The sequence below is a fragment of the Plectrocnemia conspersa genome, unplaced genomic scaffold, assembly GCF_051122295.1.
Source record: "Plectrocnemia conspersa isolate PC_06_02 unplaced genomic scaffold, ASM5112229v1 ptg000009l, whole genome shotgun sequence".
Taxonomy (NCBI): Eukaryota; Metazoa; Arthropoda; class Insecta; order Trichoptera; family Polycentropodidae; genus Plectrocnemia; species Plectrocnemia conspersa.
The window spans coordinates 12,065,346-12,081,064 of NW_028277173.1; the positions used below are offsets into that span (position 1 = coordinate 12,065,346).

Consider the following 15,719-nt stretch of genomic DNA (forward strand, 5'->3'; position numbering starts at 1 on the left):
AAAATATCAGCGCGAAATTTAATAACGTTTGAACCAAGAAACTCATTTCCATAACTATCAATGCGTTAAGGTCGATGGTAACATGAAAATTAATCAATGCTGGTAGTGGTATTAAAAACAATTTGCATAACCTTTTTAGAATTAGGATTACATCGTCCTTTATAAAAAATATATGCTTTGGGGCAAGTAAAAACATGATTGTGTTAGAAAAATCTCTTATTAATTTATACTCTGAATTTACCAATATATTATTATTTATTTATATAAAAAACTTACGTTAATAATACGCGATTTTGACTTTAATATATTTTATAAATTTTAATAACTATTAATTTAATATGTCTATTTATAACGTTAAACTTTAGATTTTCGTAACGTTTTTAAATTAATTATTTTCCGAAGCCCCTTTTACTTTGCTCGTTCTTTACCCAACATACCCAACACGTATCTAATTTATTATATTTTCTAGTATTAAATAAATTATAATGCTATGTTCCAAAAATTTTAACCAATATATTAGTTTATAAAACTTGTAGTTTAAAATGAACTAGTATGCAAACTAGGTACCGCATAAAACAATTAGAAAGCTTAACAAGTTAATAACAAGAGTTTGCTGTTATAATTATCACAATTTGAAAATAATTTAAATTTACTTATATTTATCACATATATGTAGACTTATAAGTGCGTATTTTTCTATAATATATAATAATATATGTAATTAATCAGAAATGTTTTCATGTGGAATTACCAACACACGTAATCCGAAAGCAATTGCCGTCAGCTTTCACTGACCTTCAATATTCGCTATAATATATTTTTATTATTATTACACAGAAAACATTAATAACAATCCACAGGAATGGGTTTTAATTGTATATAAATTTAAATACTTGAACTAAATATTCGTTTTGTATCAATTTATGCTTCGTGTTTTTACACACCGAATCACTCTTATATACTCGAACTTACAACTTTTGTATTTAATTAAAATAAACAACAAAAAGTATATACAATGGTTTTATGCAATTGCATAATATGATCCTTTGAACCGATTCAAGCTATGTTTATTTTTATAAATTATTTAAAAATACACATGCTTAATTGTACGACTCCTTTATTTTTAACGCAAGAATAGTACACACATAAAAGACCATTAAAAGTCTCAAAGAATTGTCATTTATAACGTCCTCTTGGGGGAAATTAACTCAACGCTGAAACAACAGTTACTGTTCTCCAGCAATTAAATTAGCCAAATGTTTCGACTATACACTAAAGGCACCATTTTTAGACGTATAAAATTTTAATAATTTAGTAAAAATATAATATAGGAGTGCATATTTTATTGCGACTAATTAAATTGCAACCACTCAGCTTCCGTGTTGTGAAAATTAATAATAATAATATAATTTGATTCGGCGGCTGTATCACCCAAATTAAAAAGTAGCTTTTGCTTCTGATCTCTCAGTTTCAAGTCGTTATTTTAAGCTCTTATAATAACTTCAATATTGACTTGACATTAATTAATCATTCGCCTTTAATATCAATCCTTGGGTCACTAGGCCACGATCGATAAACGCCCATGTGCTGCGTGTCTTTGCCGCAGTTCGACAACAATATTATTATTAATAATAAGAATTTACCAGTCAATAACAAGATGATGATAAATATATATATATATATATGGAAATCATCGCGGCATTATATGGTTACTTGTCAGATCATGATGGTCAGGTTATTTTTAATAAATCAATATATCAGGCAAATGTGATTTTGTTTACTGTTTCTAAATAACCAATAGGCAAACGGTTGAGCGATCAACTCAGTTGTAATACAGTTGCAATATCAAAGACAAACAACTAGAAATATATAGTTTCGATGTTGTAACTCATCTGCATAATCTAGAGCAGTGTTCCTCACTAAGCGACGCGGCGGTTTTGTGCAGCCTGCCACTAGCTAAATCATAATATAAAATATATAAAATGTCACGGCTTTAAATTCTATTGGGAAACACTAATCTACTAATCTAGATGTAATAATATACTTCTTGAGCTTATATAATAAAAATCAACTGAAGCAAAAATTGAATTTTGTCGGATAATTATATACCTAGTATAAAGTTCCTAATTTATTTATTTTACCAATCGACAAGGTCTCATAAAACACACGACCTTCCAAGTTTATAATTAGACAAATTACAAATGCGTCGAGAGTCGAAACGCAACGTTGATTCAATTGCCCAATTTTGAAGAAAATTAATATTAATTGGTGCCAAATTCGGAACCTTGTTGAATTTATCCAGGGGAGCAATTCCGCGAAAGGATACAAAATTTCGTTATTTCCTGACGGGAAAGCCTAATATATAGCCTCTTCGTTTTTGACGAAAACTCCCCGAGGATGAAAATTACACCGTGAAAATTTCAACGGACCGGAAAAGTATATATCATGGCGCCGCGGCTCGCAAATCACAATTAAGCTTTCGATACGACCTTTATGGATAATACCAAATTTTTCAATTTCAGTGTAATTTTTTTATTTTTATTATTAATTTCAGAACCGATCACGACTATCGTCGGAGGTCCAGACTTGTACATAAACACTGGTAGTACATTGAATTTGACATGTGTGGTGAGGCACTCTCCAGAACCACCACCACACATATACTGGACGCATGACAATGAGGTGAGTTTTAATTTTAACATAATTCCTCTCAATTAATCCCAAAGTAACCCACTTGACATTTTTAATATAATTTAATACAAACTCTATATTTGTAAATACTTAGGAATCCAATCCCGGACGATTTTCGATACCTATGAACCCTGGGATAAGAAAATATAATTCCGAACCTTTCGGGATTCAATTTTTTATCAACAATATTAAAATTATCTTGTATAAAAAATTGCATCGCTTGGTGCACGTGTACATGATCTCACAGATAATAAATAACAGCGTAAATCGGTAAAATAGGGATATAGCATACTCTATTATTAAGTTGGGATCACTCCATTACTCACACACACTCAATTGTGTATCACTCATGGAATTCACCTAGCTGTTTTTGAAGTTCTTTACAAAGTGCTTCAAGTTCAACCTTAAGAAGCATGCTCGGAATCAGATGATTAATATGAATTCACCGGTGGATACAAAGAATGAAATGGATTTTCAATTTTTTATTATGAATCTAAAAATATTGCTTTATCTGAAAAACACTGCATCAGAAATGTAAATAGTGTGACAAAATTCGTGCTATTATTCGAAAGTTCATCTACTAAGAATTAAGTTATTTTACAAAAATATGTTAAAAACGAGTATAAAAATAATTTTTAATATTATTAATTAGACTGAAAAACCAGATGGAATAGTGTTTTAATATGCTGTAGCGATTAAATATTCCAAACGCAAGATTTTTTTAAAAAAATACATAAAAGAAGACGAATAGATTTAACGGAAACGCTTAAATATTTATTAAATTCTAAATCTGGTGGTTTTTTTTCAAATTTTAATAAAACTTTCTCTGTAACAACTCTAAAAACTATTAGGTAGTCAAATATAAAATTAATTGTTAGGTTAACTGAAATCCATGAGCAAGATGTGGTTATATCATCAGAAGAGCCACTTGAAGTGGTCTCACAACAAAAAAAATTACGTGAGGCAATAACAAAAATCTTGATGACATGAATGACATAAAATTCATGAATTTTAAAATGATTCTAGCCGTAACGAGAAAAGTTGATTTTGTGAATATAGAAACACTAGCAAAGATCTATGTATAAATATGTAAAGAATCATAATATGTAAACTGCTTTTTAAAATATAAAGTTTTTGTATTTATATGTTTAATGATATAATTCTACTTAATAAAAAAATATACATTTGTTAAGTTATTTTGATGGCATATTCATTTTATTTTAACCGAAATACGATGTAAAAGCTTTTCGGTCTCTCATACAACCTATAAAATATAAAATTTACTGTAACATATCATTTCGTATGTGTTTGAACAATGTTACACGCATTTTCCATTATCTGTACTTTTAGCTTCTTCCTCCTACGTAGGTAATGAATTGAAGGATCTGTATTTGTCATTTTGTGTGATGCGACCTATATGTTTCAACTTTTTGTCGCTGTTAAAGGAATTTAATTTTATTTCCTTATATGAGGTACTTTATTACATTTTCAATGAAATTCAGCAGACAATAATAAAAAATGTCATTTATGATTGTGAAACTATTTATATTATGTAATCATTATAATTTCATTATGAGTTAAAATTTTATATTTGTTAGCTATTTATATTCCGTTTACAAAAAATATGTTTAAAAGCTATAAGACGTTGTAATTTATAGCTAGAAATAAAAGAAAAGGCAAATAAAATTCTGAAAAAAATATGTGAAATATACTATATATTATACAGCTTTAATAACATAATTTTAGTTTCTTGTATCCATATCAAGCAGAGCTTAATATATTAAATAGTACTTATTAAATTTTATTGAAAATTTCTATTATATATGTGTATATCAGTAGTTTTGTAAAAGTCATTAGTTATATTAAAAATAAAGTATTTATTTTGTTGGGATTTTTTGCTCCATTATATCGTATTTAACATAACATTTCTAAAATCCATAAAAGCAGTATGGCAAGGCAAAGAATTGAAACAATCGAGTTGGATCCCGTAATCAATTCAGGTCTAGGTAGCATCTGGCATAGATATTTTTTCGATTAGGGCCCATCTTTTTTGTTTTTCGTCCGATATATGGAAAAGTTTTATGCGTCACGTACCAAACTTGTATTATCTTAATTTGATGGCAATAAACAAATATCCCGTTTCTATTCCTCCCTTTCGGTAATAAATTATTGGGAAATGCGCAAAGGGAGTTTCGTTACGAAAACTTAAGAAACGGTTCTCTTGCCGAGAATCCCAATTAAGATCGCGGATCGCGTAGCAAACATTTTACTGCCATATAATTACACCATTGTGTATAATACGAATATAATTTATTAAGAAATTGATTTATTAGGAAGAGCCAGAATATAACACATTGAATATTTTCATAAATAAAAACTAAAAGGAAAACATGGATATTTATATATACTATATACGAATAAATGTTCGTGAATTTCTTGTAAGACAAAAATATTTTTTTTTTTAAATATTATGGTATAGATTTGATAATTTTCTGAAATTTTGTATTATTAATATTTTTGGAGCGCACTGTCTACGTTTTCGGTCGAACGTTTATATTGCGCAGTTAGAGACTAGAGCCGAAATCCAACGTTGCGAAAATTACCCACAAATGATATAACAGCAAGCAAATGTTCCAATCGGGAATTAAAACGCTTTAATCAAAATCCCAGTGCATATTTCATTTTTATTGCTCGTTTTTCAACCCTTTTACTCGGGCGCCAAGTTTTCTTTTCGTAATTGCTTCACTCCGACCTTGGACTAATGTGGGCCACTCAATCTTTAATAACTTAATTGTAATCGCAAATGACTTTTTATTGGAATGCTAGATTATAAATAACCGCTATAGAAATTTCAACCCGTTTTTGGTATAAATTTTACAATTTGTCTATTGTAAATATTTGGTATTAATTTTGCTAGTAATGCAGGTGAAAGAAATAATATTTATAAAATTATATTTTAAAACTAAAAATTATTCATACATAATTTTGCGGGTAATAAGTTATATATATCACAAGGTATAGTCCGTACAGTATTTATCAAGAATTTTATATTTATAAATTATTATTTATTTTAATTATTAGCAGTTAGAATTCGTTACTTATGACTCAAGGAAATATACAAATAATCTCTTAAGCAACAGGAACAGTTTTCTATTTTATATAAATTTAAGACTTGTCTCTAATTGCCAGACTTTTATTTTTGTCTAAAAAAATAGTAGACGCCCTTTCGTTGATTTCTTAACATAATCACCATGGACATATTTTTTATAAAACACCGTGCATTTAATTATTTTTATTTTATAAAACGTTTATTTTAATACGATAATAAATTATATACAATACATGTTATTGGTGTATAATTATTTTAATGTTCACAAATTAATTATAAGCTACAATATAATATAAAATAAAAATATGTAAATAAACGTTACAATTTTGCGGTTCAATTAAAGTGAAAAATAATAAAAAAAAAAAAAGAAATTTTAGCTGAAGATCTAGAAACATTGAAATTTTTTTTTTTTTTAGATTAAATTAAGACCATCGTGGCTTAACAGGTTACCCCAATGCGCCACGATGGTCGAAAACAAATGTGATCTTTAGCCTCTAAAAAAATGTACCTTTGCATTTTGATCTTATATTAAAATTGTTTTATCATAATCTCCGATACTTAAGATTAGTGGATTTGTGTGGTTATGTGAAATATTTTTACATTACTTTCTGGTTTGAATGTGACAATGTTTTTTAAATGATGTTATTATGAAGTCCTTAAATATTAGTACAAAAAGGTGTTTTATATATGATTTTAATAGCTCTACTTTAGACGACTCTGTAATTTAGAAAAAAACAGTACTACTTGTATTACTTTACAGTGGATAGGCATATGATTATTTGTTTGTATATTAGGGTTTTATTTTTTTGTTTTAAGTGCGCTCTCTCTATTAAATATTAGTCTACAAGCCGCAATGACAGCAAGTTTTAAAATGTGTATTAAATTTAAGCTTGGAGTCCAGGTTTAATCCCATGTATTAAACGCCCGATTTAATTTTGCGAAGCGGTGGCAAAGTTTGTCTACGTTTCGTGCATTTAAATAGTTCAATAATAATATCTGGTTATTATCACTTTATTAATTAGTATTGCATTAAATTCATGACGTTATGTTTACACATTTTTTTTGTTCATATCATTGCTATATACATAATTTTTTTAACAAACCTTACAATTTTTGGGACTAAAAAATGATACAGTCATTTTAAACATACACTTAAAGCAAATCAACGTTACTATTATTATAATTTCATTATTGATATTTAAAAAACTTATATTTTGAATTTACCTGAAATATTTCCAATACTACTGATATTCGTATATGTATATAATCCTATTTTTCACTTTATTCAGAACAATGTGATGAATATACTAATTTCAAGCAGCTTTACATCATTGGTACAAAAATACATTTAAAACCCAGGGTGATACTTGTTATTTTTGTTAATCCTTACAAATTCATTACTATCAAGCAAAATTTTCACTCGGCTTACGCGTTTAATCACGTTAAACGAGGGGTGCAGAAGATAGATTAATTATTTTTAAACTTAACTTATCCTACTAACTTAACTTAAGTTTTACCCACTGGCACCTAGATGATGTCTCGCCATCTCTAAAGACTTATTTTAACTACAGCTACGTCTTTTCACTGGCCGGTGCAAAATCTACGGTGACTTTTAGTCGACTTTGGCAGCAATTATTCTCATTTTTAATTATATACCTTGTTAATTTGACTCTTTAAGCTCTAGTAATTTTCATGGTTAAAATATCGATATTAATTCTTGACCAAAATTGTCCATTATTTATATTTATATTAAATAATTATGAAAATTGCAATATGACAATTTACACAATTATCTTTTTTATCGTATTGTTTTACTAAATGCTCTTCTGCTTTTTTTTGCTTTTTTTTAATTTTACATAGCAGTTATAACAACGGTATATAAATATATCCTTGTATACTTTCCACATATCCCGTTCGATATTAATTTTTCCTACATCCATAATGTTTTTAAATGTTATAATATCTACTTCTACAATAGCGTCATACATATTAAATTAGTTTTTTTAAATGTTTTACTTCCAAATAACTTTAGTTTTTGTCTATGCATGTATTTTGTTTTATTACAAACTTTCTCAATTAATCAATTTTTAGTTCTTTTGAAATAGCAGTTATTTTTATTTTTACTTTTTTTTTAAATTTCCTACTTTTATATTATACTTATCTTCTATTTTTTTACTGCTTCTTCCGTTATTTTTAATGCATCCTCTTTACTGTTATACGTTATAATTAGACAACAATTATAATCTAAGCCGTTATAAGTCAGTTAAAAATTAAAAAATTCAGATTCTAGAAATAAGTATCAAGTTTTTTCCCATTATTTAAAATTAAATTTTAAGTTTTCTTAAAAAAAATGTTTTTATTAGCTGTAGACTATACTATTGACATCGATTCAAAATGTATTTATTTTAACGAACTCCCCCCCCCCCTCCTCCTTAGAGTTCTACACCACATAGTTAACTGTTGAGTTTACAATATAGTCCACAGTTGCTTTGGTTTTGTGTACTTATTTCTAAACTGCTTACTTAAAATTAACGTCGACCACCTATTCTAGAGGTGGCGTTTTCGCGTGCAATTCGTTTCAAAAGTTAGGATTTGATGGGGCGACTAACGGCTCCCGGCAAGCTTTACTGAGCTTTCTAATAACCCGAATCCGACGGACGACTATACGCCGCACAAACAAACAAACACAATAGTCAGTTCTCTCACGGTATCTCGTTTACAGCTCATTAAGCTCCTGGGCAATGTGGACCCGAAGCTGGCAAATGAGACTAGCACTCGCCTTCTCTCCCTCAGTAGGAATTTCGAAGGCACTATCCGCAATGGAAATCGCTACGACGCCTAAGGCGTAAGCTTTTGTGTAAGGCAAACTGGATATGATTATTCGCTTAAAGCCCTCCGCGAAATTTCCGCGCGTTGATGTCTCGCTAAATCCTTTTTCAATAGCTGTGTGCCGTGCAAATATGTGCGCGTACGTTTTTGACTCTATTGTTTGGTTCGGAGGCTGGTTCCTTGTGTAATTTACACAATGCGAGCCACACACAATCGTATAATATATAATGAATAGACGAAGCACGTCGGTTTAGGCTTAAGCGAGTTTAAATACATTTGAACGGTATAATTTTGATTTGATATATCGTGATATTGATTTTTAATGATATTTATGATAATTTGGATCAATTTGAAGCATCTGTGAAAAAAGTGCAAATTAATTTACAAATATATATTTGTAGAGCATAACAGCTTTACACTAATGCACGTTACACATTAAAATCTATTATATATAATATTAATGGCATGATCACAATTTATCACAACTAACCTGGATTAAAACAAATCAAATCTGACATATTTATAAAAAGTCGTATAGCTATATGCTATCTAGTTGTCCAATATTAGAGTCTCCAATTCGAGTAATCGAGTACACGATACTCGAGTATTTTTGTCTATTTTTCAAGTACTTGATAATCGAGTATTTTGAAAATTACTCGATTAATACTCGAAATTAAAAAAATTTGAAATATTTCAGAAACAAAAATAACTTTAACTCGGTCCGGTAAAGGTTAACGTCTTGCTTTTATTTGGCGTTTATGCCCGAAGTCCCGAGTTAGAGCGGTTACTATCAGGTATAATTTTTTCATAGTTCCATAGTTGCATAGTTCTGGTCGTCGGCTATGTTAGTGGGTACGACGGAGAAATTTTTTTTGTGCTTTCTGTCCGACAGTCCCGACTGATCTAATTTATGGCAATGAACAATATGAAATATCAACAAAAAAAATTTTTAGGTTTTATGACTATGCAGTTGTAGCGTAAAGTGTTGTAAATTGTTTACACTGATCCCTCAGCTTAAAATATAAATCAAAACAATTGTGTGTTTTAAAGGCATTTAAAGTAAAGTTAGTTCTTTGCGAACCGTTTAGCTCTAGAGTGAAAGGGATTCACCCAAATACATCTTCGAAGGATATAGATTTAAATTCTTCGCAATAATCAGAAGGAGTAGAATATTGTTTATTGTTAAGAAAAAAAATCTATTCAAGAAGAATTACAAAATACTATTTTGTCAATAGTCGAAGGAAATAAGAGAAAAGCAGAGAAGGGAATGAAAGAAGAGAACATAAAAAGAGAGTTCAAAAAATTTTATATCTATAAAAAGCGAACAGATATAAATTAGAAGCCTTATCTAACGCGTTAATGACAATAAGACCAACATCAACAGCAACGGAAAGGGTTTTTTCCGTAACGGGAATAATAAAACCAAAGGTTAGCAGTAATATTAAATTCGAGACACTTTTTGCATTATTGTTTTTAAAAAGTATGTTCGTGAAGTTAAAATAATTGTAAAAATTAACATACTAAGTATTTTATTTATTTATTTATATGTGCACGAATTTGAATAATAGCTATTTTGGTACATTTGGTAAATACTCGAAAGTACTCGAGTACTCGAGTATTTTAAAATTTTAATATTCGATACTCGAGTAGTTGATGGTTCGAGTAATTGGAGACTCTATCCAATATCTCTGCTCTTGCAAGCGTCACAAAAAACTTATAGAATCTCTATATTGTGTATAAATATTTCCTACCAGCAGCTTGAAAAAATGCTATCTCAAGTACACACATCGATGCAACTCGAGGTAATCATATTCCATCATAACTTGTATGAGTTTTGTGTAAATAAAAATGCATAATATTAATATAATCAAATGTTTATGTATCTGAGAAAACTTTTAAGCATTTTCTATTAAAAGTTAGTCAGTCACAATATTTTGAAACCAGACTAAAGAAGCATGATTGAGGGTAGTGCACAAGTTGACATTAAATTCGATGGAGTTCAATGGTTTACTCGACTCGAACTTCTCAATACATCGTAATGTACATCGCAAGACAAATCCCAACATCACCCAAGGATCACTACCACTTCATAAAAATGCACGTTATTATCTATTTCATAATAAAGGATGAACCAACTTGGGATTCAGAACTTGAAAAAACATAAGCAAATTAATAATTTTTTTATTAAACATTTGATATCTTTTATTATTATGAAAAGCAATTTTTTTACAAAACTTTACCACCGCCTTTCCTAATTAAAAAAGGGAATAACATCAAATGAAAAACAAGCGTCAAATACCTGAGCTTACACTTGGACTACAAGCTTAAATTAATTAAATTTATTTTGGAACTTTGCTCTAAAGGGCTTGACGCTATTGCGGCTCTTAAACCGATATTTAATTTAAAACGCCTTAACTATAAAAAAACTAAGCTACAAACAGTTAATATGACTACCCAGAGTGGCGTAACATCAGTAATACTATTTTTCTAAATTACGTACAAGTCATGCAAAACAAACCTATAAAAATAAGTTATAACACATATTTTTATATTAGCACTGTCATTTATATACCTGAAAACATTATAAAAAATATCTCGTGAAACCACACTAACCCACTAATCTCGTGTATCGTTGAATACGATTAAAACAACATTAAATTTAAATACAAGCACATATTGCTTTGGAGACAAAAAACAACTAATCAATAATTTCAGTTCGTCAATGAAATGTGAGCAAGTCATCATTTACATTTTTTTCCGGTGTTTAAATTTTTTATTCCGAATAATTGTTTTGTAAGGGTTTTGTATTTTTTCCCCTAAATTATAACCACATACGTTTTGTTTTATATTCCATTTTTTTTTATTAAATTAGACTTTTAACTAATTGTAGTCATTCAAATGGTTGTGAACCAGTTAAATGTATATTATATATAATTAGTATTTAAAAAAAAAACAGTTCCGTCAAAAACATTTTCGGATACTTTTAATGGTTCTAGAGCTTCGTCTAAAATATTCATATAATAATAATCATCATCGCTACATTCAAATTATTTTTTGCTAATTTGAGATCTTCTCTTTAACCTCGATTTTAATCCTTAGACCGCCGACCGGTAAATTCTTAATTACTCGCTGTACGCCATGCGTTTTTAGCGATATAATTTTTTGGCTACTTACTCTGTTTAACACATCATTACAGCCAAAATACTCAATTTTTATATTTTAAAATTATATATGTATGATTAACACGATTTAAACATTCTAATTATATCAATAAACAAACATTTTTAGTCGTATTGTTGGAAATATGAAGTGAACAAAACTAAATCAATTGGTCGGTCCGCGTGTTGGCTCGCGTGTACACACCTACACACACATGCACGCGCGCGGCACTATACAAGCGAACGACAAGCAGGGTCATGCTCACATTGAGACAATTTTAATATATAAATCTGCAACGCATTTTTTCTTCGTCTGACCTACATCCTGTTATAAAAATTTACAAATCGACAAGATTTCTTTGATGCATACAAAATCACATATATCGTACAGAAAAATAACCCTAATAACCAAACCGTTTGTTTTTGATCAATGGTGTTTGCAATTGGTTGTTGTTGAAGGTTGTCATATTTCTTTATATATAAAAATAATAAATAATAAAACTTGATAGCAAGATACGATGTTACATTTAACTATATATAATTATATGTATAATTAATAATATATACATATTCTTCTTCTTCTTCCACGGCGCACAACCGGTGATCGGTTTTGGCCTTTCCACCTAATTTCTTGTAGGGCTTCTAGATATATCTTGAGTTTTAGTATTTCTTGCGCTATTGTTTGCATTTTTCCTGGTTGTAATATTGCACATTCCAGCTTCCAAAATTGAAGTCCAATCGTTTATCTAGATTTCGATCGTCTAGAATCTAGATCATTATGAATCGGGGCGGATTTATTATTTCTTTGTGATTTTTTCATAACTATTTGGATTTATCCACGTTGGTTTGTTTGCTTCATGATAGAAACCCTCCTCCTTTATCCGGGCTTGGGACCGGCAAGAGTGCAACATATCTACACTCCAGGCGGAATATGTAATATATATTACACACACACACACACACACACATGTATATACAATAAATAATAAACTTTTCGACCATCGTGACGCATTGGGGTAACCTGTTAGGTCACGATGGTATTAATTTAATGTAAATAAATAAACACATTACAAATAAATTATAAAATAATAGAACAAGTAAACTAAAATGATTCTACGACAAGGAATCGTTTTTGTTATTATTATTATTATTTAATATTTACTAAGAGTTAATATTGATATTTTATTAATTACATCTTATTTATATTTATTAATAAGTATTTAATAGTAATTATTATTATTATTATTTAATTCTTACAAACAATAAAAACCAATCACAAAAACAGTTGACAATATTAAAACAGTCGAAATAACGTATAAATATATTCACAAGTATTTACAAATCACAATTATCATTAAAATTTTGATGACATAATTTAATTTCGATTCATAAATTAAAGTATAAAAAAACGAATTTCCGCGATGCGTTTGTGCTAACCCTAAAAGTGGCCTAAAGAAGCACGATCGAAACCACGCGCGAAATACAAACGACTAAAATCACTGAAATCGTTTACTAGGAACTCAAACTGATTTTTAAAACATATTTTGCCAACTTTTACCTTTCTGTTTCTTTAAAAAACGAAGGTTTTAACGAGCGCATCATATCATGCGCTTGGCGTTAGACAGTAGATTTACTTGCGCATGATATCATGCGCTTGGCGTTGAGAGGATTAATTAAGTTTCCATTGAATATGATATTAGTTTGTATTGCATTCAAATAAAAACATTTCAAAATAGCTTAAGCATTCTTTTTAATAGTTGCCATTGTGTTTCGTATATTAAGCCTCACATATATCGCCCCATAGTGTACATGCAATAACGAAATCAACCTACAGATATTTATTACCTCACGCATTAAACCCCATAAAAATCCAACGTGATAAAAATGATATTATTAACACCCGCATTTTTCTACCCTAGGAGATCAACTACGACTCTCCGCGTGGCGGGGTGAGCGTAATCACCGAAAAGGGCGATATAACCACGTCGTACCTTCTGATCCAAAGGGCGAGGGCTCCAGACTCAGGAAAGTACACGTGCAGTCCATCCAACGCCAACCCTCGCACGGTGGTGGTACACGTGCTAAACGGTAAATACTTTAATCATAAACCATCCCAACCGCGCAAAGAAAATTACTTCGTGCCAAACTTTTAACTTTTTACATAACCAACCACGTTATGATATTATAATCTATGTATATATCTAGCGTGGTTAAGGTCAAAAACTGGCCGTACATACAGTTTTTCGTTATAATTACTAGTATTATATTTGAAGTGTGTTTCACCTCAGCGAAGTTTGCTCGAGCAACTCTTGAATATATTAAAACGTTTTAAGGTTAATATAATATTAATTTTGTGTAGCGCTTCGAATATATTATATTAAGTACACCCTCTTTAACTGCAAGTGTTTTGCTCAAATAATTTAAGCTATAAATTCTTTTTATAGATCAAATTAATAATATAAAAAGTTACTATAAAATCACTACGTAATATTTTTTCAGTTAATTACTACAAGATGTTATATTAAACGAAAACAGCATTTTCTTCGCATTGTTAATTAAACCGTAATTTAAACGAACACATGTTTAAGGTGAAATTATAACGTTCATTGTAATTCATCACCCGCACGGTTATTAATTTAGTATTCAATTTTAAGGATTAGGGATTTTATAAGGATGCTTTTATATATAATATATACATGTACATTATTTTATATGTAAATTCCAGGAATACGGTTTTCAAAATAAATTCCAAAATGCTTGTTTGTATAAGAAAGCTTTTTGTAATATATGATAGCAAAATAATTAGATATTCATAAAAAAATAAGTGACCCGAAAACTCGTAACTCGAACTGACATTTTGGTAAAGCATTTATGTTGTAATATTTTATTTTATAATATGATCGTTGATTTATTACATAAACAAAGATTAAAACACGCTTAATTCATTATATAAAATAGTATATCACAATAGATCGTTAAATAGATAAAATGAATTCTAAAAGTTTCGATTTTTAAAACATACATAATACATACACAGAAATACAAATATATAACTCAACATACACAAATATTTGAACACACATGCTTCTTCAGCAAAGTAGTGATCCTGAACAAACAGAATCATCACTATTTTTCTTTGCCTTACACTCTAAATTCAATCTCAGCGGCAAATATTTATGTAACCGCAAATCCATCACGTGTTTGTAATTTTTTCACTTCCAGTCTGTCGTTTCCCCACGCGGTTAATTTTTTTTCGGTTAAATCTTATTACGCTTCTCGGAATTGAATCTGAAAAATTGTGTTTCAGGAGAGCAACCGGCCGCCATACAGCAAGGAATCAGATTCGCCATTGCGAGTCCTATATACGTGATTGCATTAAGTTTGATCATTCTATTAAAATCATGCTAGTATTTGTACGAATCAATGTGAATATTTTAAATAATAGACGTACTGTAATGTATTATAACAAAAAAATTAAATTAAAAGAAAATGTAAATATTTAATTTGCATTATGATCACAGACATGTATTTTACAACATATATGATGTTGTTTTTCGTTTATTTTAATTAGAGATAATTATACATACATCAAATATAAGATTCGTTTAAATAAATATACATTATAAAATTTTGTTTTTCAATAAATCAATTTTAAAAGTAAAATGTTTATTATTATTTTTAATTATAGATACTTATGCATGATTCGTTGGCTTTCACAAGAAGCACTTCGAATGCATCTTCGCTCACAATTATTAGTTCATAATTATGCGCATTTTCCGGAACGTGAACCATGCAGGAGCTAGCTCCATATTGTCACATTCTTCGTTCGAGGGCATCCAGGAAGTGGAACAACGGGAACTTCAGGATCGTTGGGGCGTGACAAATAACCCAAGATGAAATACTGGGAAAGTGTTCTATATGTATTGCTAAAA

General features: G+C 29.4%; 1 protein-coding gene across 1 annotated transcript in view; it reads left to right on the forward strand.

The window, feature by feature from the left end:
- LOC148231937 (zwei Ig domain protein zig-8-like) overlaps positions 1-15,450 on the forward strand; it is a 45,229-nt gene extending 29,779 nt beyond the window's left edge. The window contains exons 5-7 of the mRNA XM_088191778.1: positions 2,555-2,682; positions 13,707-13,875; positions 15,095-15,450. Coding sequence (XP_088047904.1) covers positions 2,555-2,682; positions 13,707-13,875; positions 15,095-15,195 — 398 coding nt within the window. The 3' untranslated portion in view covers positions 15,196-15,450. The remainder of the gene's footprint in view (positions 1-2,554; positions 2,683-13,706; positions 13,876-15,094) is intronic.
- The last annotated feature ends 269 nt before the right edge of the window (positions 15,451-15,719 follow it).